The 27,207-nt window shown below is 42.8% G+C and overlaps 1 protein-coding gene across 2 annotated transcripts; it reads left to right on the top strand.

Moving 5' to 3' along the window:
• The first annotated feature begins 401 nt into the window (after positions 1-401).
• Positions 402-26,475, top strand: kdm5a (lysine (K)-specific demethylase 5A). 2 transcript variants are annotated; one of them, XM_047389901.1, is made up of 28 exons: positions 402-1,281; positions 1,945-2,022; positions 3,078-3,200; positions 3,377-3,547; positions 8,427-8,618; positions 8,876-8,954; positions 9,051-9,142; positions 9,269-9,427; positions 13,416-13,535; positions 13,648-13,806; positions 14,276-14,457; positions 15,458-15,620; positions 15,712-15,831; positions 15,914-16,108; positions 16,237-16,418; positions 16,509-16,633; positions 16,758-16,908; positions 18,749-18,866; positions 18,942-19,118; positions 19,370-19,548; positions 19,660-19,978; positions 20,649-21,209; positions 21,293-21,451; positions 22,322-22,450; positions 23,008-23,155; positions 23,290-23,510; positions 23,814-24,284; positions 25,648-26,475. In XM_047389901.1, exons 1-28 carry the CDS (start codon positions 1,135-1,137, stop codon positions 25,930-25,932), a joined length of 5,205 nt encoding a protein of 1,734 aa, XP_047245857.1. In that variant the 5' UTR covers positions 402-1,134; the 3' UTR covers positions 25,933-26,475. The 2 variants fall into 2 exon arrangements, with proteins under 2 accessions (XP_047245857.1, XP_047245856.1); XM_047389900.1 differs by having other exon boundaries at positions 403-1,281; positions 18,746-18,866.
• The last annotated feature ends 732 nt before the right edge of the window (positions 26,476-27,207 follow it).

The raw sequence follows: 27,207 nt of genomic DNA, 5'->3' as shown, positions 1-27,207 counted from the left end.
ATAACAGCAACAGAACAATAAAAGAGTAGGTAATACAGCAACAGCATTTCTGTATTTTTACCATCCCATTATTATCCTGAAATAAACAGCAGGTCTTCATATTGATATGCCTTTTTAAATCAGTATGCATTATTTTAATTGTTAATTTCTGCAATTTACACTTTAAGGCAACCAGACCCACAATGCTGTTTGCCTGAGCTGCCAGACCAAATTAAACTTAAAACACACTATACAGAAAACTTCTGAGCATGTTTAGAAAACATATATACGTTTAAACATAAATATAAAAAATGCAAATATTTATTTTTGTTCTAAACCTTACAGACCACACGGCTTTCATAGTCGTTTTTTCCCGAGTTTTTCTGAAAGCATCACAACGGCTCTCTTCTTTGCTAGTGCTAGCTAGCATGTTTGCTAATGCGGCTATACTTGCAGACGACGTTCATTTATTCGCAAAGGTAGCGCCTTTAAACGTTTTTAGACGAGAAAACAAATATTTCTACCTTTTCGACATTTAGGTTTATTTAACACAACCGGATAGTAGAAAACTAGCTCGCTTAAGCGATTTTATTCACCTGATGAATACGTTTACGTACGCAACAGACAGCTAAGCTAGCTCCGATTTAATTAGCTTCCTGCTTGTTGTCCTTATGTCCCATTGAATAAGAGCTGTTGAACAGAGAGAATACATCGCCCAGTCATGCAAGCCTGCTATTAGCAACAAGCTTGGGCGGCACCCTTAAGAAGAAAGAGCAAAGTGTGAGCTAGTCGCTGCTAACTTTGTTGGAAACGTATGAACACGAAGGAAGAAGGAAAGAGATGTTAGCTTGTCGGACTGACCCTACCCTACGTCTCAGGTGAACACTTCCCGGCCTTGTGTACCCAGCTGTTTACGGAGGATGGGAATACCCTCATCACTAGCTGCTAGCCTCTTCTAAGTTTTGGATGTTATTACAAACCTCATTATAATTCAACTGTTATGTGACATTTTTCTCATTGAGAGAAGCTTTGCACAATAATCATGGACGCGGAGGAAGTTCCCCAAGAAGAAAGTTACTGTTAAACCATTTTTTGATCTCAACTGTTTATGAGCGTGTTTTTGTAAATGACTCTTTTTCCTGGATTCACTTCGACATGGCTGCGTTCGCTGAGTTTGTTCCCCCTCCGGAGTGCCCGGTGTTTGAGCCGAGCTGGGAGGAATTCTCAGATCCTTTAGGATTTATCAACAAGATCCGACCCATTGCAGAGAAAACGGGCATCTGCAAGATCAGACCTCCCCAGGTAAACCCCTGTATTTCAACATTAGATACCCCTTCTCTGTAAAATCTGCTGTCCGTTGTGATCATCAGCTGAGGTTTGCTGTAGGCCTGCATGAATTTTGTGTAACTCAACTACTATTACAAACAGGCTACTCTAATAAAGGTCAAACAAAGATTAATTTCTTAGCGCATTGTGTAAACTGTCTGCTTTCTATTTTTTCTTGTAAATCCCCTTTAAAAAATCTTAACCAGTCTTAAAGTTTCTGTATCTGATGCTGTTTTCGTTTTCCTGACGACTAAGTTATAGATTAAATATGGCGATGATGACATTGAAGGAGCAGCAGGCCTAAAACTTGTCAGTCCATAAATAGTGACGTTTTGCCCTTATTTTTATGATTCAAACATGATTTTTTGTTTGGATGTACAACTCTCTAAGATTTCAGTTTTAAATTCACTAAAACTCAACGAAACTTTGTAATAAAATATATTCAGTCTGAATGTAGAAGCACACTTGTAATTCATGGCTGTAGCTATTATTAAATCAAAGTGTTTTTGTCATTGTTGCTTTTTTTATTTATTTTTTTTTGCTTGATCCTACTTTGATTATAAGATCCAGTTTGGATTGTTGCCACATCCTCATTTCTGAAGTTCTGGGAACACCTACTGTTTCTCTGTTTTCTGTCAGGACTGGCAGCCTCCATTTGCCTGTGATGTTCGCAACTTCCGCTTTACCCCAAGAGTGCAGAGACTAAATGAACTTGAGGTGAGTTTTTAAAACACTTCTTCTGTTAAAAAAGCTATCACTTTGCAAAGCATGTGGGGAAATGGAGCTGCACGATACTTTGAATGTGTTCAGTATTGCAAATGCTGTATTTGAATTGTGATGCCCTAATGCTCATCTTATTGAGGATGTATTTGGCCAGTTGGATACATTACCGGTCAAACGTTTTAGAGCGCCTTTCTCACTTAATGGACCTCTTTATTTTCATGACGATTTTAATTGTAGATTCTCACCAGAGACAACAAACCTGTGAATGAACACACATGGAATTATGTAGTAAACAAAAAGTGTGAAACAACTCGTAAACATTTTAATATTTTAGATTATTACAAAATAGCCACCCTTTGCTTTGATGACTGTTATGATCTCTTGACATTCTCTCCATGAGCTTCATGAGGAAGTCACCTGAAATAGTTTTCCAAAGAGTCCTGAAAGAACTTCCCAGACGTTCATTGAGCGACGGCCAAAGGTTAAAATTTCAGTCTTTACAGCAAATGGTGGCTACTTTAAGGAATCTAAAACATAACATATTTAAAGTTATTTTACAATTTTGGTTTGCTACTTAATGGCATATGTGTTCATTCACTGTTTTGATGCATTCAGTGAGAATCTACGTACAATGTAAATAGTGATAAACATAAAGAAAACCATTAAATGAGAAAGTGTGTCTAAAACTTTTGACCGGTAGTGTATTTTCCTCATATTATGCGGCTCTTTAGGAAAAGAAAATGTTACTTGGTTTGGAAATGGTTTGTTTTCTCTTATGACTATTTTTGAGTAATATACAGTAGACATACATCAATAAGCTGCTCACGCTACACCTGACTGTAATCTCCTGCCAAGATTTATACTGTCAGGTCCTCAAATTCATGTCAGCAGAACCGCTCCACTAAAGCCTTTTTATGATGGTTTTAACCAGCCGGGATCCTTGTTTTTGAATTAAATGGCAGTGATATACACATTATTGCCGTATATCACCCACTCTTTCTGCCGTATTTCTAATCTAATTTTTCTCTCACTTGTTTCTGCTTTTTCAGGCACTCACTCGAGTAAAACTTAACTTCCTGGATCAGATTGCAAAGTTTTGGGAGTTGCAAGGATCCAAGATTCGCTTCCCTCATGTAGAGAGAAAGATTTTGGATCTCTATCAGCTCAGCAAGGTGAAGTTTTTTCTGCCCTTTGTTCTGTTAAGTAGACAGGTGTCGCTGGACTTGGTGAGTACAATAAATACAGCTAAAAGATATTTGAGCCATTTTGATGGTTAGCTGCGTTAAAGTGCTGTTTCCATTTATTGTGCCGTTAAAATGCTTACTTTGGACACTTGCATGTATTTCAGACGGTGTCGTCTGAAGGCGGATTTGAGACGGTGTGCAAAGAGAAGAGATGGTCCAAAGTGGCTACTCGAATGGGCTTCCCACCTGGAAAAGGCACCGGTTCTCTTTTGCGTTCACATTATGAGAGATTCCTTTACCCCTATGAACTCTTCCAGTCTGGAGCTACTCTTACTGTAAGCGGTGCCCATTGTTTTTTGGATGTAGTTCTGTTTAACAATAGGACTCCCAGAATTCTAACACTACTAGAACTCCCAAGACCGTCAATTTGACGGCGAGACAGACATAAACTAGTGCTAAAAACGCCTTCAGCTCATCCACACTCATGTCCGAGGGGGAATCATCTCCTAAAACTCTGCGGGCCTCAGCCACGGCACAACCCTGAACGTGGATGAGCATTTTGGCATCCACCAAGCAGAGGAACGCGGTCTGGGCATCTTGGATCTGGCGCTCTGACAACACGTTCTGGCTCTGATGGCTCCCTCTACTTTCTTCCTCCCCTACCACTGTCCACACAGCGCCGTCCTTTCCTATTTCCTCCTCCTTCCCAGGTGTGCGCTCGTCTTGCGATGAAAACGCTGTAATGCGCAGAATAGATTGTTGTTACAGGGCTACTATATCTATGACCTAACTTATTGTTTATTTCTCTGTACATTGATTTGTAGTTTCTCTCCTTCCAGTGAGCTGGTTTGCTGGGTTTATAGCTGGGCACCAGACTCGTCTCCCTATCTCTGAACTTGCGCTGATTGTGGCACTGTTGCTATAGTTTATAGATTATTAGTTTACTAATCTGTAAACTATAGCCTAAAATGATAAAATTGTTACATAGGCTAGTCTTTTACTACCTTGAAATAATGCACCACAACCTCCTGCTAATGGGACGACTCGTGTTTTTTTAACCGGGGTAGGCTCACTCTCTGACCCGCTGTCACTGGAACTGAATGCTGACCAAGACCCGTCAGAATCCCTCTCGATCCCAGAATCACGATCATCTAATTTTTGAAGCATTTCCAATGCCTCTTGAGCAGAAAATATCCTTCTAGAAGCTATTTGTAGGATACTAACGATCTTCTTTTCAGACTGCGTTCTAGAGTGGCGGTTGCTAGGCAACACTTGCGTATAATCAGCCGCAGGAAAAAAATATCAATGTAAATAATAGGGCCGTCAAAATAGCGGCTGTGGTATTTAGAGGTAGAAATACTTAGATTTTTATTTACTTTGTTATTTTTTTTTAAATAGAGACATAGGAATACACAAGACAGGTTTAGAAAAAGTCAGGATGCCAGGAAGATAAGAGTTTTAATAAACCAGAGTTTTGGCATGTCAAACTTTCAAAACCGTCAATTCAATTCAATTCAAAAATGCTTTATTAATCCCAAAGGGAAATTAAATGAATTAAATGTTGTTATAGCTCATATTATGAAGGTTTCCTCAAAGAGCCGTTGTAGACGCTGATTGCTGTGGGCAGGAAGGATCTCCTGTAGCGCTCCGTCTTACAGCAGATCTGAAGAAGCCTCTGACTGAAGACACTGTTGTTGTAGGACAGTCTCATGAAGAGGATGCTCAGAGTTCTCCATAATGTTCTTCATTTTATGAAGAATCCGTCTTTCCACAATGATCTCCAGAGGTTCCAGAGGAGTCCCCAGAACAGAGCCAGCATTTTTTATCAGCTTGTTGAGCTTTTTTAAGTCCCTGGCTCTGATGCTGCTTCCCCAGCAGATGATGGCAGAAGAGATCACACTTTCCACAACAGACTTATAGAAGATATGCAGCATCTTGCTGCAAACACCAAAGAACCTAAGCTTCCTCAAGAAGTACAGTCTGCTCTGTCCCTTCTTGTAGATGGCAGCACAGTTGCATCTCCACTCTAGTCTGTTGTCCAGGTGAACACCGAGGTATTCATACTCCTCCACTACCTCCACTTCTTCCCCCATGATGGAAATAGTTTTTGACTTATTCCTGTTTCTCTTAAAATCTACAATCATCTCCTTTGTTTTAGTCATGTTCAAAATGAGATGATTGTTTCCACACCATGCCACAAAGCGGTCCACCACCTTCCTGTACTCAGCTTCTTGTCCATCTCTGATCCACCCCACGACTGCAGAATCATCCGAGTATTTCTGCAGATGACAGGAGTCTGTCTTTTACTGGAAGTCTGAGGTGTACAGAGTGAAAAGGAATGGTGAGAGTACAGTCCCCTGTGGTGCTCCTGTGCTGCTGACTACCTGGTTAGACTCACAACCCTTCAGTCTCACAAACTGTGGTCTGTTTGTCAGGTAGTCTTTGATCCAGGAGATTGTTGAGGCCTCCACCTGAGTCTTCTGGAGTTTCTGACAAAGCAAATCAGGTTGGATTGTATTAAATGCACTGGAGAAATCAAAGAACATGATCCTCACAGTGCTGCTGGCTTTGTCCAGATGACAGTGGGTTTGTTGAAGCAGGTGTATGATGGCATCTTCAACTCCAACTCCACAGCGATAAGCAAACTGAAGAGGGTCCTGATGGTTTACTGTTTGCTCACTCAGGTGGGCCAACAGGAGTCTCTCTAGGACCTTCATGATGTGAGATGTCAGGGCAACAGGTTTATAGTCATTGAGGACTGATGGGTGAGTTTTCTTTGGTACCGGAACAAGAAAGGAGGTCTTCCACAACACCGGAACCTTCTTCTGGGCCAGGCTAAGGTTGAAGAGGTGCTGCAGAATCCCACAGAGCTGCTCTGCACAGGCCTTCAGGACTCTAGGGCTGACACCATCTGGACCTGCAGTCTTATTCCTATTCAGTCTCTCCAGTTGTCTCTTCACTTGACTTCTTGAGACACACAGGTGGAAGGGGGTGGCAAAGGAAGCATCAGCATCTTCTGATATGGTTGAAGGCAAACATGTAGAAGCAGAAGGGTTTAGGGCTGAGGTGGAAGATAAAAAATGTGAGGTGTTACTGGACAGCTGTGGGTCCTGTGGGTCAAAGGAAGATGGAGTGTCTGTTTGGCTGTGAGCAGGAGAGGAGGATGTGAAGCTTGTTTCTGAACTGAACCTATTGAAGAATGTGTTCAGTTCATTGGCTCTGTCCAGACCTCCATCGGTCTGATCTTCTTTCTGCTTGAAGCCTGTGATCTTCTTCATCCTGTCCACACATCTGTGATATTGTTTTGCTGGAGCTTGCTCTCCAGCTTCTTCTTGTACACCTCCTTGCTGTCTCTTATCTTGACTTTAAGTTGCTTCTGTATAATCCTCAATAAGTCTCTATCTCCCTCTCTGAAGGCTCTTTTTTTCTTGTTAAGCAGGTCCTTCAGGTCACTGGTGATCCAAGGTTTGTTATTGGGGAAGCATCTCCCGGTTCTGGTGGGGATGATGTTATCCACACAAGTTTATATAGTCGGTTACACACTCAGTCATGGCATTGATGTCCTCTCCATGTTGCTGGCACAGTGCGTTCCAGTCTGTAGCCTCAAAGCAACCTTGCAGAGCTTCTTCAGCTTCCTGTGACCATTTTCTCACAGTCCTCTTTATTACAGGTTGTCTCTGAACAAGGGGCTTATATTTCGAGCAGAGAAAAACAAGATTGTGATCTGATTTGCCTAGAGGAGGTCTTGCTGTAGAGATGTATGAGTCCTTGACATTTGCATAAAACAAATCCAATGTTTTGTTTTCTCTGGTAGCGCAGCTGACAAACTGTTGAAACATTGGAAGTGTAGCAGAGAGTGAAGCATGGTTAAAATCACCAGAAATTGCCACAAAAGCATTGGGGTTTTGTGTCTGTAGCTTAGCAACTACTGAGCTGATGGCATCACATGCAGTGTCGGCAACAGCGGAAGGTGGAACGTAAACTGTTGCCAAAATAACACTGGTGAACTCTCTGGGTAAATAATATGGACGAAAACTTACTGCCAACAGTTCAATATCTGGACTGCAGAGATGACACTTCACAGTAACATGTCCTGGATTTCACCATCTGTTGTTCACAAGTACTGCCAGTCCACCTCCTTTACATTTGCCCGGTACTCTGGCTGGGTCCTTTGTAGGACTTGGAGTTCATCCAACTTGTTTCCCAACGATCTCACATTGCCCATCAAAATCGACGGAAGAGATGGTTTGAACTTCCTCCTTCTCTCTCTTCTCTTAGCTCCTGCTCTGCATCCACGGGCCAATTTCCCTTTGGGATTAATAAAGTATTTTTGAATTGAATTGAATTGACGGTTTTGAAAGTCTGCATCCTTTTCAACTCATCAGGGATTTGGGGTTGTAGCTGAAGTATTATTTGAACTTTGAGATATTAATCAGCTGCTCCCGGTTGTAAGAAACAACCCCATTGCCATGGCAATGCATCATAACAAATGTCCAAAAATAGAAAGTATTAAGAAAAATCCTCCAAGCTGCACAGCATCCGACACTGGAGTGGACAGTCATCCAAGAAAAATCAACTGTATCCACCACAAGAGGAATAGTTCCCAAAAAAGAATAAATCAGAATCAAAAGTAACAGAGCTACTACAACCTGCTGCCACCTTGAGCGGCGCAATTCTAGACGGTCCTGGGAGTTCTGGTGTTAAAAGCAATAAATTGATCACTGGGGAAAAATTTAAGGGGTCATGTTGAACATGAAAGTAATCTTCTGGAAGTTCAAACATCCACAAACGCTGTTATTGGGATTTTATGTTATAGAACAAACACAAAGTAATGTGAAGTGAATCTTTAAGCAATAAAAATCAGACATAATTCTTGTGCATTTGAATTTGGCCACCTTTACTGTTATACGCCTAAACAAAAAGAAAAGCCATACATCTTGTTTGCAATTTGCAACAAGCCATGCATGGGAAGTACAGAATGCTGAGTGTGGAGGACCATCTCCCAGGTAAAAACAAAACGGTGGCAGCATCATGCTGTGGGGATGCTGTTTCTCAGCAGGAAAAGGGAGTCTGATCTAGCTAAATACAGGGACTAGACATACTTAGGCTGCAAAAGAATTCAGACTGGGCTGTAGGTATGGATACTTTAACAAGGTGCTGTAGTTGCCCACTTGGTTTTGTTTCTTCACACGTCTATTTGTTGCTTTTATTCAGGGCATCCAGCGGCTGTATGATGAGGGAGCAGATGGGGAAGAAGTGGATGAGGGTGTGGGGGAGGAAGCAATGGATGAAGAGGAGCAAGAGGAGGTGGATGAAAAGGACAAGGAGAAAGACAAAGAGGGTGACGTGACGCAAACCAAAGAACGGCTTCCATCAGAGAGGCGCTCCCGGCGACTGAAGTGTGAGGTAGAAGGCAAAGCTACAGTTTGCATTGACCAGTTTCAAGAGCTCACTCACCCACTATGTGATGTTTTAGTTGTGTGCTGCGTTTTTTTGTGACGATATTAAGATATGTTTCACCAGTAAAAAAAATCAGTCATTGTATAGTAGACTGTGTATTAAACTTCTATCCTAAAAAAGCCATAGTCTGTCTTGTCATTCTGCCTTCCATCAGGATCTCTCTGTCTCAGTGTGCTGTGTTTTCTGCCTCTGTGTTTCTTTAGAGGGAAAACAAGGAGCCTAAAGGCCTCAAAATCTTCGGAACAAGCCCCAAGATGGTCGGTTTGGAGATTGTATCCACTGGTAAGAGTCACTGCTGGCACACTTTTTTTAACATGGCAGTTCCAAACATCAGGAAGGCACACTCATCTGTTTTTGCACTTTTCTCATCCCACATAGATGATGGGTTCATTAAGAAGCAGCGGCACCTCAAAGCCCAGGCCTTCGCCATTAAAATGAGACCACGCAAGGAGGCACTGGAGGTTAACTTTGTAAGAGCCATTCATTCTTGGTCACCATCTGAATAAGTTTTGTTCTTTTCATCCAAGTTGACTCGTGTTTGAGTTAGATGACCTGTGACAGCCTTTGTATCTTTTGTGACCTTTTGTTCCTCCCAGATTGATCTTTATTTCTGCCTGGTGTGCGGACGAGGCGACGAGGAAGACCGACTGCTGCTTTGTGACGGCTGTGACGACAGCTACCACACCTTCTGCCTCATTCCACCCCTGCAGGATGTGCCCAAGGGAGACTGGAGGTGCCCCAAGTGTGTTGCTGAGGTAGGTTCAATGAAGCTAAATAAAGCCTCAGATAGAGCTCTTGCACTTGGTCTTGTATGTTACTACTGTATTGTTTTTTTGGGGGTTTTTTTGTGCTCTGACTGGATTATAAAAAAAATCCCAACTCAGACTTACTCTTATCAACCATTATGGAAAAACCCAAACTTGCCATGTCTGAAATGTTCACTCTGTTTCCAGACCTCACATATGTAGAGCCATTTTGCTTAATAGTCACGTGATCTCCAGAGCAAATACAATTGCTACCAAGTGTTTATGTAGCGCAGCTGCAGGTTTAATAAATGTCAGGTTTCTTGCATGCACTGTGGTCTTTAGCCCCATTGAGCCATGTTTAGACTATGGTCACGCTGCCTCAATGAGCATATGTCCCTTTTCCATTAAGGTAAGGTAAGTTTATTTATATAGCGCTTTTCGGCAACGAGACACTCAAAGCACTGTACATACAATTACAATACAATCACAAAGCAAATAAACACAGATACAGACACAGAAAAACAAATCAAATGATAAAATCAAACAACAGAGGTCATTTAAAAAAGTAAAATAAAATAAAGAGAATAGAATGATGGACAAGAAAATGAAAGGAAAATTGGACTGAAAACGCAACTAATTATGCCTAAATGGCACAGTCAAAGGCCACTCTAAACAAATAAGTTTTTAATCGTGATTTAAAGCAATTTAGGGTTTCAGCGCTTTTACAGTTTTCTGGGAGTTTATTCCAGATTAGTGGAGCATAAGAACTAAAAGCTGCTTCTCCATGTTTGGTTCTGGTTCTGGGTACGCAGAGTAGATTTGAGCGAGATGACCTGAGAGGTCTGGGTGGTTGATACACTGACAACAAGTCTGTAATGTATTTTGGTGCTAAGCCATTCAGTGATTTATAGACTAACAAAAATATTTTAAAGTCTATTCTCTGAGCTACAGGGAGCCAGTGTAAGGACTTTAGAACCGGGGTGATGTGCTCCACTTTCTTAGTTCTAGTGAGGACGTGGGCAGCAGCGTTCTGGATCAACTGCAGCTGTCTGATCGACTTTTTAGGCAGATCTGTGAAGACACCATTGCAGTAATCAATTCTACTAAAGATGAACGCATGAATTAGTTTTTCAAGGTCCTGCTGAGACATTAGTCCTTTAATCCTGGAGATGTTCTTTAGGTGATAGAAGGCCGACCTAGTTACTACCTTTATGTGCCTCTGAAGGTTCAGGTCTTAGTCCATCACTACACCCAGTTTTCGAGCCTGACTGGTGGTTTCTAGCTGTTTTAACTGAAGCTGTGTGCTAACTTTTAAACGCTCTTCCTTTGGTCCAAAGATTATTACTTCAGTTTTGTTTTGATTCAGTTGAAGAAAATTTTGGCACATCCATGCATTGATTTCTTCTAAGCATTTACCAAGTGCTTGAATGGGTTCATGGTCACCTGGTGACATCGTAACGTATAGCTGTGTGTCGTCTGCATAGTTATGATAACTTACGTTGTTGTTTATTAAAATCTGAGTGAGGGGGAACATTTAGATATTGAATAGAAGGGTCCCTAAGATGGACCCTTGGGGAACGCCACATGTGATTTTTTGTGGTCTCTGATGTAAAGTTAGCTACTGACACAAAAAAGTCCCTGTCCTTCAAGTAGGATTTAAACCAGTTGAGTGCTGTACCAGAAAGGCCGACCCAGTTTTCCAGGTGCTCTAATAAAATGGAGTGATCGACAGTGTCGAATGCTGCACTAAGGTCCAATAATACCAGCACTGTGGTTCTTCCACAGTCTGCATTTATACAGATGTCATTGAACACCTTGACAAGAGCAGTCTCTGTACTGTGGTGAGCAGGAAGCCTGACTGGAAGAAATCAAAGCAGTTGGTCGTTGTTAAGAAGTTGTTTAACTGTTGAAACACAGCTTTTTCAATAATCTTACTGATGAAGGGGAGGTTTGATATAGGCCTGTAGTTCTGTAGTAGCAGCTTGTCCAAGTTGCTCTTTTTCAATAAAGGTTTGATAATTGCTGATTTTAGGGCCTGGGGGAAAACACCTGACAAAAGGGACGTGTTTATTATTTGTGTTAAATCAGATGTTATTACAGGCAAAGCTTTCTTAAGGAAAGCTGTGAGTAAAAGATTGAGACAGCAGGAAGAAGAGCTTAGTTGCTGTACGATTTCTTCTAAGATTTTGCAGTTTATTTGGTGAAATTGGGAAATTTTGTCAAAATCGGTTCTAGTTGGAGATAACTTTGGTACTGGAGTTGATGTGGATGTGCTGACTGCCCCGCTGATCTTTTGGGTTTTTTCAGTGAAGAATTTAGCAAATTCATTGCAGGCCCTGGTAGAGTGGAGTTCAGATGCTACAGTTACAGGAGGGTTTGTTAACCTGTCGACCGTGGCAAATAATGCACGAGCATTGTTAATGTTTTTGCTGATGATGTCAGAAAAGAAGGATTCCCTTGCATTTTTCAGTTGTAGGTCATATCTGTAAAGTCTCTCTTTACAGATAATATAGTGAACCTGGAGTCCAGTCTTTCGCCACCTGCGTTCAGCTTTTTGACACTCCTTTTTTTCACTTCTGACTGGTGGAGCACTTCTCCATGGAGACATTTTCTTCCCAGAAACAACTTTCACTTTAATTGGAGCAATTGAATCAATGATGTCCGAGATTTTAGAATGTAAGTTATCTACCAGCTCATCTACAGTGTTACAGGGCAAAGTGGAGGTAGAAGAGTAAATCTGGTTAAATGTTTCAGCAGCACCGTCCTTAAAGATGCGTTTTTTTTATCATGTCTCTTTGGCAAACTGAGTCATTGCAGATGATGCTTTCAAAAATAACAGAAAAGTGGTCAGATAGAGCAACATCAGCTATAGACACCTTGGAAATGTTTAGACCCTTAGTGATAATCAAGTCCAAAATATGTCCCTGTTTGTGCGTTTGCTGTTTAACATGTTGAGTCAAACCAACATTTCTAAGAGTGTCACATAGATCTATTGTACTTCTGTCTTGAGGATTGTCCATGTGAATGTTGAAGTCTCCCACAATAATTAAACAGTCATAATAAACACAAATCACAGATGAAAGCTCATTAAAATTTAAAAGTTATTGAAATATGCTGTGACTAGTGACACCACCCCCTACCCAATCAGTGACCTACAGTCTTCTGACGTCTTGTTTTCAGTGCAACTTGGAATGGTTGGAACCACAAGTAAGCAGGTGTTAAAAATAGTAACAGTTCCACATAACTGTTACTAATAGAAAGGCCGGAAAAGTCGACCCGTAGCCAACCGCTCTAAGTAGGGGCCAGTGGAAAAGGATCATACTGTAACACAGAGATAAAACGTTGTCATCAGTATCGATACGGTAGAAGTTGAAGTAGTACTCTATAATCTCTATAACCTATAAACATTTAGCTGTTAAAAAAACGTGGTCTGAGAATGGACCCCGGGGGAACACCACAATTAAATTTTGTCCAGCCAGTTTTATAATTACTAAATGAAACAAAGTAGTTGCTGCCAAATACGATTAGATAAATAATATGGGAGAGGAACAAATAAAATATATAATTTTATCTTAAATTTTTTTTTTTTTTTTCATTCCTAGTTAAGTAGTTAGGCTGTATGCTCTGGGAGAGCCCGCTCCCAGCCTGCAAACTGTGGTTTTAAAGAATATTGTTGAGGGGCTCGTTTAAGTTTCACACTATGACTCTCGGTGTCTTTCACTGTGGGAAATATTTCCAAACGGGTATTTGTGTTTCTTTTAATTAAGGAAACATGCAGCAGCCTTCTTTCAGCCAAGTGGTACACAAAAACAGCTGCCAAGATGGTACAAGCTTTGTGTTGCTGGACACTTTGCAGCAGTGATCCTAAGCTAACACTAGTTGTAGCATTTGTGAGGAAAAAAAGCCTCAACTGTAACAGGCATGTTTGGGTGCCTGTTATTTCTTTTTCTGTGTTGTGTTTGGTTCACATTCATGTCCATTTGGGTTTCGCTCACAGGAGTGCAGTAAGCCCAGGGAGGCTTTTGGCTTTGAGCAGGCCGTGAGGGAGTACACTCTGCAGAGTTTTGGAGAAATGGCTGACCACTTCAAATCCGACTATTTCAACATGCCAGTTCATGTGAGTAGAACGAGCTTCGAGTTGGTGTGAGTGACACATTAGTGGCTAAAGGGGACCATATCTTTTTGCACCTTTAATCTAAAGTTCAACAAAGTCCTCTTCGTATTATTAGATGGTTCCGACAGAGCTGGTGGAGAAGGAGTTCTGGCGCCTGGTCAGCAGCATCGAGGAGGATGTTATCGTAGAGTATGGCGCTGACATCAGCTCCAAGGATGTGGGCAGTGGTTTTCCTATAAAAGATGGCAAGAGGAGGCTACTAGGAGATGAAGAGGTGAGAGGACCGACATTCCTCATCAAATTACTTAATTGAAATGTTTATATTTTATATATATTTGTTTTTGCTATTAAAATAATTAATTCCTAAACATTTTTTAAAAATGCTGAAATATTAATGCCTAGCCAGTAGGTGGCAATAATAAAAAAAAAAACTGAAGCTTACAAAAACAACTTTTCGTCAGTGTAATTCAGCTAATTAAGAAAAATGCTGATTCATTTTGGGGCACTGCAAAGTACTGCATTACCATAAGCTTTCTGTGCTGAAATAAAAATGTACTCTGTTTTTGACTGTTTTTATATTTCATCATAGGTTGTATGTTCAAATTTGGTCATTTTATTTAACCAGTTACATTAACATCCATCTATCTAGCTGTACATTTCCTTTTATGTGAGTTTTTGCAAGAAAATCTTTTTTCTATATATTATCCAATTAGTAAACCAGTCTTTATTTCCTCTTCTGACAGGAGTATGCAAATTCAGGCTGGAACTTGAACAACATGCCAGTATTGGAGCAGTCGGTTCTCACGCACATCAATGTGGATATATCAGGCATGAAGGTGCCCTGGCTGTATGTTGGTATGTGTTTCTCTTCGTTCTGCTGGCACATCGAGGACCACTGGAGTTACTCCATCAATTTCCTTCACTGGTAAGAGATTTTTGCTTTATAGGTGAAAATTAAAATGTAATAATTAACTAACCATATTAAAATTAATAAGTCCTTTTTTTTTTTTTGGTCTCTGTGAGATACACAATCCAAGTCAAGATGACAACAATCTATTACCGTTTGATGTAAAAACAAGTGAAATAAAACAGAATCAAAATGATTACCAAAAATGTATTAAAAAAAATGAAATTAGGTAAATGGCAGGAATATGCAAACTTTAGTTTTCTTTGACTTTAGAACCGTTATTGACTGCATAATCAGCAAAAAAATTAAAGTTGGTTGCAGTTGGAACTACCCAAGTCATTTTTAAAATAGACAATAAAAAGGGGACTAATGTAGCTCCTTGGGGAACACCTTTAGATATTGTATTGCGTTTGACAGTAACACAGAGTTCTTTAGCCAGCACTGACAGTCTGGAAATCTGGAGATAATTATTTTTCACCCCCCATCACTGGGGGTTAACAGAGGCTTTATGGAGCCCAGCGGGCCTGAGCCGTATCATTTCAAGCCGCTGTCTCAAGGCGCTGACGCTGTGGTCCCTGAACTCTGCGCTGCCGATGCGGTGGAGGAACAATTCCAACTCCTGACTCACTATGGGGGCGTGTCACAGTAAGATGGTTTTATACCTGAACCAAGGGTTGTGACGTAAGCATGTACCAAGCTGTACCCTTTGAACCCATAGGAAAGTTCAGCTGCAGTAACCACTGTTCAAACCAAAGAGGGCAGCACTAAGACTGTTTTAGGACAGATATGGCAGACTTAAACAAGTTTACATGACATTTAAAAAAGTAGCACAGTAACATAAAGATAGCACACTTAAGGCCCAGTTAATAAATTGTATCTGCAAAAAAAGTTGATTTGGGGTTTAGTTCCTCTTTAAGCACGTTTGTAAACTTCAAAATATAAGCAATATAAGCAATTAGGTATACCGCACATTTTTTCTCTCTTTTAAAACTATGTTGCTTTCCTTTGTTTTCTCCAGGGGCGAACCCAAAACGTGGTATGGGGTACCGGCCTCTGCAGCTGAGAAGCTAGAGGCTGTAATGAAAAAACTGGCTCCAGAGCTCTTTGACTCTCAGCCAGACCTCCTGCATCAGCTGGTCACCATCATGAATCCGAACATCCTCATGGATCATGGCGTCCCAGTATGTAACCAAGACACCTGAGGTTTAAATATTTGATCTGACAAAGTATCCAAGTCGTCTCGTGTGTGTATAATAAAACGTTTTCTTTTAGGTTTACAGGACCAATCAGTGTGCAGGGGAGTTCGTGGTAACCTTCCCACGGGCCTACCACAGCGGCTTCAACCAGGGCTACAACTTTGCAGAAGCTGTTAACTTCTGCACTGCAGACTGGGTTAGGAAAACAACAATTGCTGTTTTATACGTAACTAGGATTGATTTTGATTTTTTATTAATTGTGGGGAAATGCTTCTTAGTTACCACTGGGTCGTCAGTGTGTTGCTCATTACCGCCGTCTCCACCGTTACTGCGTCTTTTCCCACGAGGAGCTGTTGTGCAAAATGGGGGCCGATCCAGAGAACCTCGATGTGGAGCTAGCTGCCGCCGTCTTCAAAGAAATGGACGAGATGATAGAGGAGGAAACAAAACTGAGACAGGCTGTCCAGGAAATGGTAAGGCTCTTCTTTCTGATTAGTTCATGCTAAAGCCAATCATCTCGCTTTGATTCTGTGCCTTCAGATGTAAACATGAATGTAATCATTACTTAGAACTGGCTTCTCCTTTATTACTTTCTTTAAAGGGGGTGCTCTCATCAGAGCAAGAGGTTTTTGAGCTTCTTCCAGACGATGAGCGCCAGTGCTACAAGTGTAAGACTACCTGTTTCCTGTCTGCACTGACCTGTTCCTGCAGTCCAGATAGGCTTGTTTGTCTCCACCACACAAAAGATCTCTGCGATTGTCCCCTCGGCAGCAAGTGTCTCCGGTGAGCTTCTCTTTTAATCTTGCACAGTGGGTCAGGACTGAACTTGTGGGATAAATGTGTTTAGCTACATCATTGTGTGGTTTATTTTAGGTATCGCTATGATCTCGAGGAGTTTCCGTCCATGCTGTATGGCGTGAAGACACGGGCCCAGTCTTATGAGACCTGGGCAAAGCGGGTCGCAGAGGCTTTAGCAGCAGACCAGAAAAACAAGAAAGGTATATTTTTTATGTAAGAACACTTGGTAAACATTTAGCAAAATCAGAGGTATGTAGAAGTTTAATGTAATAATGATTTTTAGTCTGTTTGAGGTTTTTCTCCCTCCCTGTTCGTCTGTGCCAGATCTAATAGAGCTCAAGGTTTTGCTGGAGGACGCTGAGGACAGGAAGTATCCTGAGAACGCTTTGTTTCGTCGCCTGAGGGAGATGGTTAAAGAAGCAGAGACGTGTTCCTCTGTGGCCCAACTGCTGCTCAGCCGCAAGCAAAGGCACAGGTTTGTTCTCAGCAGTGTTCCTAAACAGTAAAGGTTTAGAAAAGAATTTGATTAAAGTGTTTTGATGATCTGGAGAATAATTGAGAAAGAAATTTAATTATGAAAATTTGATTTATTTCTAACCTTCATTCCATCCATGCATCCCTCTATCCATCCTCCCCACCGGTCCATTCTGTTGTCTGCCCGTCCGTCCACATATTCTTCTACCCGTCCATATCTGTCCCTCATTCTCTCATCCTTTTTTGTTGCATCCCTCTAGTTTCTGTTCTTTGTAGCTTCTTTATTTGTATCCTGACCACTGTAAAAACATCTGCCATTAATTCATAGTAAAACTTGCTCAAAAAAAAAAATTAAAGGAACACTTTGGAAACACATCAAATTTCAATTGGAAAGAAAATCATGCTGGATGTCCATACTGATATGGAATGGGTAATGAGTTAGTTATTTAGTGAAAAATAAAATTATCAACCCACAAATGGCTTAAACCAAAGTCACAGAGAAATTTAAACTGAACAACTGATGCAGCAGGCTAGTCTAATTTGGTGAAATATTGAAGCGACCCAAAACGGTACTCAGTATTTTTAATGGTCCCCACGTGCTTATATGGATGCCTAACGACAGCGGGGCATGTGCCTTACGAAATGACAGCTTGTGTCCTTGGATATCGTCTGCCAAATCCTGACCAGGGCATCAACAAGGTTCTGGACAGTCTGAGGTGCATCCTGGTGGCTTGAACCTAAACATGATGTCCCATTGGAGGCAAGTCACTGGTATCAATTCCTTAATCCTCCAGGAATCAACTGCATAGCCTTGCCACATATATCATGGGGGAGGAGGAACCCAGGACCCAGTGCACCAGCTAAGGCTCTAACAATGGTTCTAAGGAGTTCATCCTGATACCTAATGGCAGTCAGGGTGCCATAGTTTATCCTGTACAGGTCTGTTCGTCCCTCCATTAATTTGCCTCCCCAGACCAACTCTGACCCACCACAAAACCAATCATGCTGAACAGGAAGGATCATGTTCACCGCAGCTCCTCTAGAGCTTTCATCACATGAGCTCAGAGTGAACCTGCTCTCATCTGTGAAAAGAATGGGGCGCCAGTGCCAAATCTGCTGAGCAAGTAGCACAGCACCTACTAGAAGACGTCGGTCCCTCAGGCCCACCTCATGAAGCCTCTTTCTGATGGTTTGGTCAGAGAGATTCATGCCAGTGACCCGCTGGAGGTCACTTTGTAGGGCTCTGGTAGTACTAATCCTGTTCCTCCGTGCACAAAGAAGCAGAACCGGACATGCTAATGCATTAAGGACCTACGACATCGCTGCCCAGCTCTCCTAGAGTAACTACTTGTCTCCTGGAATCTCCTCCATGCTCTTGAGACTGTGCTGGGAGCCACAGCAAGCCTTCTGGCAATGGCACGTATTGATGTGCCATCCTGGTGGAGTTGGACTGCCTGTGCAACCTCTGTAGGGTCCAGGTAGCGGTCCAAAAAATGAGGATGGAAAAAATATCTCCACCTGCAAAACCATTTCTGTTTTTGGGGTCATCTCATTGTTGCCCCTTTAGTGCATCTGTTGTTAATTTCATTAACACCTAAACAGCTGACACTGATTAACACCCCCTGTACTCTTTAACCGACCAGATCAATGTTTTAGAATTTTAACTGTGTGCTTATTAAATCCATCAGTAAAGATGTTCCCTATGTAGATACAGCCAATTTGGTGATTCACTGTGGTAGGAGGCAAATGGTGCGTTGTTAACATTTTATGCCAAATGTTTATAAATGTATTCCTCTGGTTTAAAAGAGAACTGGAAGTTATTTTTTCTGCTTTTGCAGCAGCCGCCTTCGTTCTGAGAGCAGCCGCAATCGCACCAAGCTGACCGTGGACGAGCTCAAAGCTTTCGTGGAGCAGCTCTACAGGCTGCCCTGCATCATCAGCCAGGCGCGACAAGTCAAAGTTCGTCCCTTCTGGCTTCTCCTTAAGCAGCATCAAACACCTGCTGTTCTTTCTTAATGCTCTCCGTGTCTCCAGGAGTTACTGGAAACTGTGGAGGACTTCCACGAGCGAGCCCAGGTCGCTCTGTCGGACGAGATGCCGGACTCCTCCAAGCTGCAGGAGCTATTGGACCTGGGCAGCGGCCTTGATGTGGAGCTTCCTGAACTGCCCAAGCTCAAGCAGGAGTTGCAGCAGGCACGCTGGCTTGATGAGGTGGGCTGTTGTCTAACGTGTAGCTTGTTCGTTTCATTTACATTTAATTGTGATTCGTAGGAGCATGCAAGAAGAAGGAATAGACTTTGTAAACTAAGCCCTTTGGCTATTTTGCTATCGTCACTACCTGTCTGTAGGGGGAGCTGCTTGTTTTTGCTTACTAGTAGTGATAGAGTTTCACAATTCTTTCGTAAGTTAAAACAAATAAAAAAGTTTTCTTGGCTTCTTCTGCAATCTCTATAAAACTTAAGGTTCGTGGCACCCTTGCTGAACCCCACCGTGTCACTCTGGAGCTAATGAAGAGGCTGATAGACTCTGGAGTAGGTTTGGCGCCACACCATGCTGTGGAGAAGGCAATGGCAGAGCTACAAGAAGTCCTCACCGTCTCGGAGAGATGGGAGGATAAGGCGCGGTCCTGCCTACAGGCGAGGTAAGGTTTAACATCTGAAAATACTTCTTCTAATACGTAATGTTGAGTTTGAGTTATTGATGTCAAACACTGTAGAACACCCCCTGCCTGTGTGTCCTCTTGTAAACCCAGGCCTCGCCACAGCATGGCGACCCTGGAGAGCATTGTGCTGGAGGCAAGGAACATCCCAGCATATCTCCCTAATGTTTTGGCTCTGGAAGAGGCCCTACAGAAGGCCAAGGACTGGACCTCTAAGATGGAGGCTATTCAGAGCGGAAGTAGCTTTGCATACCTGGAGCAGCTGGAGAGCCTGCTGGCCAGAGGTCGCTCTATCCCCGTGCGGCTCGACCCACTCGGACAAGTGGAGTCTCAGGTGGCTTCGGCGCGAGCCTGGAGGGAGCGGACGGCCCGCACCTTCCTCAAGAAGAACTCCACTTACACTCTGCTCCAGGTAGGAAAACATTCGATTTGTAACTTGCTTCTGAAGTGTATAAGTGCCTTGCAAAAGTATTAATTCCTGAACTTTACTACATTTTGGCACATTAGATCCAGAAACTCTCAAGTCTTTTTAAAGTAGCGCATAATTAGGGAGTGAAAGGAAATTTCGATTGAATTTTCATAATTTTTCTTCTTTTTTTTATTATTTACAAATAAAGATATTATTGTATTTAACAATACCTTGATTACAGAACCAACTTCCAGACTTTTGGGTTAATTCTCTGCCATCTTTGTACATTAAATGCTGGAAATATGTGTCTGTTTGTTGAAAAATAACTCAAGCTCAGTCAGATTCAGTCAGATTAGATGGAGGGCATTTAGATAAAATTTATTTGTAGGTTCTGCTACTGATTCATATTTGGATTTAGGTGTAAACTTTGACTAGGCCTGATCTCGTCCTTCTGTATTTAGCTCTGTCTGTTATCCCATCAGCTTTGATAAACATCTGTGGTCCTGCTGAAAATCTGACAGTGTTTGGGTATTACAGTGGCTGATCAATAGCAGATTAAAAGTATAAACAATAAATGCAGGCTAAATCCACTGTGTGCTCCCAGGATGGTAGTAAGAAGGTTATGTAAAGTGTTTCCCTTGCAGGACCAGAATAAGATTTTTCTTTTTGTCAGGTTCTCAGTCCTCGTGTAGACATCGGAGTGTACAGCAACAGCAAGAGCAAGCGGAAGCGTGTCAAGGAGCTCATGGAGAAGGAGCGAAGCGGCTACGATCCCGACGCCCTTAGTGACCTGGAGGAAAGTCTCGAGGAGGTACGAGATCCTTCGGCTGTGGTGGCCGCTTTCAAAGCCAAGGAGCAGAAGGAAGTGGAGGCAATCCACTCACTCCGCGCCGCCAACTTAGCCAAGATGGCCATGGCGGATCACATTGAGGAAGTCAAGTTCTGCCTATGCCGAAAGACTGCCAGCGGCTTCATGTTGCAGTGCGAGCTGTGCAAGGACTGGTTCCATGGAGCGTGCGTCCCTCTGCCTAAGACAGGAACGCAGAAGAAAGTGGGCATCGGCTGGCAGAGCAACAGCAAAGACTCTAAATTCCTGTGTCCGCTGTGCCAGAGATCGAGGAGGCCAAGACTAGAGACCATTCTGTCCCTGTTGGTTTCTCTGCAGAAGCTGCCGGTGCGTCTGCCAGAAGGAGAGGCTCTGCAGTGTTTAACAGAGAGGGCAATGAGCTGGCAGGTAATCTCTCCAAACTCTTCTCCTAGTAGAGCCTTATTTTCATGTTTTCCTGGATAAAAATGAATTTCACCTGACTGTCCTAGGATCGAGCACGTCAAGCTTTGGCTACCTCGGAGTTGTCCTCAGCTCTGGCAAAGCTTTCCGTTCTGAGCCAGCGTATGGTGGAGCAGGCGGCGAGGGAGAAAACGGAGAAGATCATCAATGCTGAGCTGCTAAAAGCTGCTGCCAATCCCGACTTGCAGGTAGCTCAAAGTTTCATCTTGAACTTTAACCATTTAAAAATAAGGCACAGCTGTTTTGTTCTGCTGTGAAGCTTTTCTAGAGCATTGAAAGGTAAGGTTCCGAAGACTAAAGGTGACAGATGATCCGATCCGATGATGTCCTCTTCAGGTTGGAGGGGAGTTCCTGCCTCAAGTGGAGGAGTTCCAAGTATCTCGGGGTCTTGTTCACGAGTGAGGGAAGAATGGAGCGGGAGATCGACAGACGGATCGGTGCGGCTGCCGCAGTAATGGAGGCGCTGTACCGGTCCGTTGTGGTGAAGAGAGAACTGAGCCGAAAAGCGAAGCTCTCGATTTACTGGTTGGTCTACGTTCCTACCCTCACCTATGGCCATGAACTTTGGGTCATGACCGAAAGAACGAGATCCCGGATACAAGCAGCTGAAATGAGCTTCCTCTGTAGGGTGGCCGGGCACTCCCTTAGAGATAGGGTGAGGAGCTCGGCCATCCGGGAGGGGCTCGGAGTAGAGCCGCTGCTCCTCCACATCGAGAGGAGGTGTTCCAGGCACGTCCCACCGGGAGGAGGCCCAGGGGACGGCCCAGGACACGCTGGAGGGACTATGTCTCTCGGCTGGCCTGGGAACGCCTTGGGCTCCCCCTGGAGGAGCTGGAGGAGGTGTCTGGGGAGAGAGACGTCTGGGTGTCTGTGCTGAGTCTGCTGCCCCCACGACCCGGTCCTGGATAAAGCGGAAGACGACGAGTACGAGATGATCCAATTTCTGGAAAAAATGTGTCACAGCAACTCCAAGCGTTCAAATAGTTTTATGAGAGAAAACATCCAGCTGTGTTATTCAGCTTTAAACTGAAAGCAGATGTGTTTTTTCTGTTCTCCAGGGTCACATCCAGACCTTTCAGCAGTCCGGGTTCAGCAGAGTGGCTTCACCACGCCCCTCTGTGGACTACGATGACGAGGAAACTGATTCAGATGAAGACATCCGGGAGACTTATGGCTACGACATGAAGGTAGGTGAGGAGGCACTTACAGGGTTCCTACACAATCTGGAGAAGTGTGAAGTTAGATTTCAGTAATTTCCAGTTCTGAAAATAAGAGAATGAAAGAAATATTTGTATTTCCAGACTTCATTCCCTTTTGTTTAGTTGTGTTCTTCATTTCTATTACATCCTTCCTTCCTTGTGCCCGCCCACCCTCCTTTGTTGCTTTCTTCATGTTTCTTTTCTTCTTTCCTTGCTCTTTACCTTCCTTCCTTACCTTGTCTATTCTTCTTTGTTCCTTTCTTTTGTCCTTGTCCCTGCAACCCTTCCTTCCTTATGTCCATTCTTTTTCCTTCCTTCTCTTCTTTCCTATCTGTCTTGGGTCCTGCGTTCCATCCTTTGTTCCTTTCTTTATGTTTCCAGTTGTTGCAGACCGTTTTTTTTTTTTTACTGATCCCTGTGGAAACTATTATTTTATATTTTCAAATGAATGTTAAGGACTGAGAACACTGAAAAGATAAGTCTGGAATTTCAAATAAATATGTATATGGTCCCAAACTTCATCTCTTGTTCTTCTGTTTGTCCAGGACCCAGGTGAGGTGAAGCCCTACCTGTTTTGTGATGAGGAGATTCCTGTGAAGTCAGAGGAGGTGGTCAGTCACATGTGGCCTGCTGCTACTCCTTCGTTCTGCGCTGAACACGCCTACTCGTCAGCCTCCAAGTCCTATGTGCAAAGTGAGGCTATTTCCGCTTTTACTGAGTGCCAACATTTTGTTTTTAAACACATATTTCCTTTATGTTTAAAATTCTTCCAGATGTCTAGTTTGATGGATTAATCTTGACCTTACTCACAAATATTTACATTTCAGACCCCAGCACACCCAGAAAGCAACCGAGGAAGACCCCCCTGGTACCCCGGAGCCTGGAGCCCCCAGTGCTCGAACTGTCCCTGCAGGCTAAGGCCCAGCTGGAGGATCTGATGATGCTGGGAGACCTGCTGGAAGTGTCCCTGGATGAGACCCAGCACATCTGGAGGATCCTGCAGGCCACGCACCCTCCCTCTGAGGAGAGATTCTTGCAAGTCATGGAGGTAGGGAGCTTATAGATTGTGCAACTTGGCTGCAACATCGTAAAAAATCAAAAATAATAATAGTGGAGGAGTGCTTTGATCGTGTGTGGATTGATTACTTAAGAAATGATTTACGTGCCATACCGCCGTCCAAAATTATTCATACACCCAAACTCAGGGGCGCACAGTTATGCTCTACTTTCTGTTGGTCTATCACATAAAACCCCAATTAACCACATTACAGTGGTTGTAATGAGACTAAATGTGCCTAAGCTCAAACATTTGGAGAAATATTTACAATTATTTTCCCATCCGTTACTACAGCCCGACAACTCTGTGTTGGAGAAGCCGCTCAAGATCAAATTTAAAGATTCTGAAAAGAAACGGAGGCGAAAGCTGGAGAGAGCCGAGCAACACCACATGCTGATGGCCGCCGCTGGTGGTGGCGCCTCAGCCGTGGGAGACATGAGACTACAGAAGTCGAGAGAGCTAAAACGGGCCGGCCTGGAGCTCGGCCTCGGCGGCAAGCCCAAGAAGAAGAAGCTGAAGCTCAACCTAGAAAAGAACCGCGAGATGAAGCAGCTGGCCAAGCGGTTAGCCAAGGAGGAGAAGGAGAGGAAGAGGAAGGAGAAGGCTGCTGCAAAAGCAGAGGCTATCAAGGAAGGTCTGGAGAAGAGGAAGGAGAAAAAGATCCTGGACATCCCCTCTAAATACGACTGGTCAGGTGCAGAGGACTCCAATGATGAGAATGCAGTGTGTGCAGCGAAGAACTGCCAGAGGCCGTGTAAAGACAAGGTGAGGACATGTTCCAAGTTTTCTGCTGTCATTTCCCTCCCTGCAGATCCAGACCTGTCCTGCTGAGAAGGTGGTACAACAGGGAAACAGATGGTTGATAGACACGGAGCCAAGGGAACAAACAGGGCAGATTGAATAAAACTGAAGCTTTGGTTACAAATGCAAATCCAAACTCCTTCCTAAAATATTATTTTATATAATAATATAATTTATTTATTTTGCTCTCCATAATCCAGGGTTCCAGTGGAGTTTAGGAAATATAGGGAATTGAACTTCAGTATTTTTCAGCTCTGGATCGGTGTGGAAAAATGAAATTCTTTCTGTATTTCCTTTTTTGTGTTCTTTCTTATTCCCTTAAAAACTTTTTTCTTTCCTTCTTCCGCATCTCTCTTATGTCTGTCCTGTTTTCTGCTTGTATTCATTCCTTGTGTCTTGTGTCCTTCCTGCTTTTCTTCCTTGTTACCTTCCATCGATCCATTATAAAATGCATATTTCTGTCTTTCCTTACCTACTTTCCTACTGTAAACCATGAGTGTCACCTCCATTCCTTGAGGGCCGGTGTCCATGCTTAAATACTTGAGTGAAATAATTAGTTCATTTGCAGGGACTCTGGAGAACTTGACTGCATTCAGGTGTGTTAGAGGTCACCAGCCCTCCACGACTAAAGCTCGACACTTTTGGTCTTGAGATGTAGCCGAAATGCTCTGTGATGTTGGCGCCTGGCTCCTCTAACAGTTTGTCATGTCATCTCAAAATGTCGTCTTATGAAAGACGTTTTTTTGTTTCCTTTGTAAGGGCTTACAATTTCACCAAATGAACCTGACCTAAATTTATTGAATATCAACAGCTGATAACCACTGGAACAACTCAGTGAGTTGCATATTAACAGGTCCCATTGTTGTGGTCCATTTCAATCACAGAGCTTAATATTTTCCTACAAGTTAACCAGTGGCTAGTCTCTGCACTCTGTATATCCACCTGGCAGCCAGTCAGAGCCGGGGAATCCATTGCCTTGAACCTTTTCAAACATTTTGTCTGGTTACAACCAGAAGGTGTTTAAGAACGTGCTCTGGTCAGATGAGAGTATCACTGAATTTTTTTTGGGCTACATGAAAAATTATATATGTGGCAGAAAACATGGGGGTGGACGCATCATGGTGTGGGCATTTGTGTCTTAAACATGAAGAAAATGAGAGTGAAGAGACACATTCTTTTAGGATGTGCTTTGTGTAAAAGTCCAAATTTTATCTAATGTAAGTACGTTTAAAAACACTTGATCTCAGAAGTAGAGAATGCTGGGTAAAAGTTCCCATGACTTTTGTTTCCCTTTTATTAATCATTACATGTTCCCATTTGTCCACAGGTGGACTGGGTGCAGTGTGACGGCGGCTGCGACGAGTGGTTCCACCAAGTCTGCGTGGGCGTGACGTGCGAAATGGCGGAAAACGAGGACTACGTTTGTGTGGACTGCTCCCAGAAGGTGGCTGGCGTGGTAGAAGGAACGACCATGGAAGAAGTGACGGGGGAGAACATCGTGGTCTTGGCTCCGTGCGGCACAGCGGCATCGTCCATAGCTCCGTGGTCCGCTGTGTCTCTCTTAAACCCTCCAGCTTCACACCAACAGCAGGAGCCCCGGCAGGACAGCTAGCACTCAACATTTGTTAAGCACCTTTAAGAAAAACTGTGTACAGGCTTGTTTGGCCAGAAGGGGACTTCTTTTACCTTTATTTGGGAGGATTTCTATTACTGTCTGGATTGTAAAGCACAAGAAATGATTAATACTTCATGGTTTCATGAGAGAAAAGTTCTCTCCAACTTCTAAGATGTGGTGTTGGTGCAGAGAGTTACTCCTCCTGTAAACGTTCTCAGTCTACAACACCAACTTATCCCTTGATGGCAACAGTGCTCCAGTTTTATTAACTTACAGCAAAACACTCACAGATTTCCTCAAGCTCCCTCGTTTAGTCAGAACAGACAAATATGGTCCTGGTCCTGGAACAAAATGTCCTGCTCACTGCTGCCCTCTGCCTCTCAGACAGAAACATCTCAATGTGTAGGACTCAAGACTAGAAGGAAACAAAAATGGTTTAAATGTAGTGGAATTATTTATAATGTATATAACTTTTAAACAAAATGGTTTGTGGCTTTTTGTTTTCTCACCTTTTAATAAACGATTCCTAGTCAAATCGTACATATTTGCTTTCCTCTTTCTTCAAGTACACCAAATAAAATTAAGGTCATGAAACATCAACCAGGGTCGATGAAACCGTAGATGACCTAGCATTAAATTTTATGTCTTTTAAAATGGCACAAACAAAGGTTTTTGCGTCTCTTAACGTCTGACACTAGTTTTGTAGGGGCTGGGAGGGGGTAACTATACTCGGTTAAAAAGAGAAACTTAACAATCCTGGGAGAAAACCAATTGATGCTCCAACAAGTTCCAGCAGATCAACAATATTAAGCATCCAGACAGAACTAGAGTGGATTGAATTAGATTAAAGCATTAATAGATTGTCCCAGTCAAAGTCCAGACCTTAATCCAACTGAGAATCTGGAGTTATTTTTTTTTTACAGATTTATCAGATGAGACCAATTGACATCACTCTGAAGACACTATCCCAGAGGTAAAACATGAAGGTGGCAGCATCATGCTGTGGGATCCTTTTTTTCTGAAGGAACAGAATGAATGGAGCTAAACACCAGGTAGGGAAACCTGTTAGAGGCTTTAGAAAACTGGAGACTGGGGCAGAGGTTTACCTTCTAGCAGGAAAACAACCCTAAACATATAGCCAGAGCTAAAAAGGTTTGGTTCAGATAAAAGCATATTCATGTACGAGAACGGCCCAGTCAAAGTCCAGATTCATCTGAGAATTAGGGACTAGAGAGCTTAAACTATTTTGCAAATGAGATGGAAACAGAAATT

Source organism: Girardinichthys multiradiatus, chromosome 17 (genome assembly GCF_021462225.1).
Source record: "Girardinichthys multiradiatus isolate DD_20200921_A chromosome 17, DD_fGirMul_XY1, whole genome shotgun sequence".
NCBI lineage: Eukaryota > Metazoa > Chordata > Actinopteri > Cyprinodontiformes > Goodeidae > Girardinichthys > Girardinichthys multiradiatus.
Note: the sequence above shows the minus strand (reverse complement) of the source record. Positions and strands in the feature narration are given on the sequence as shown.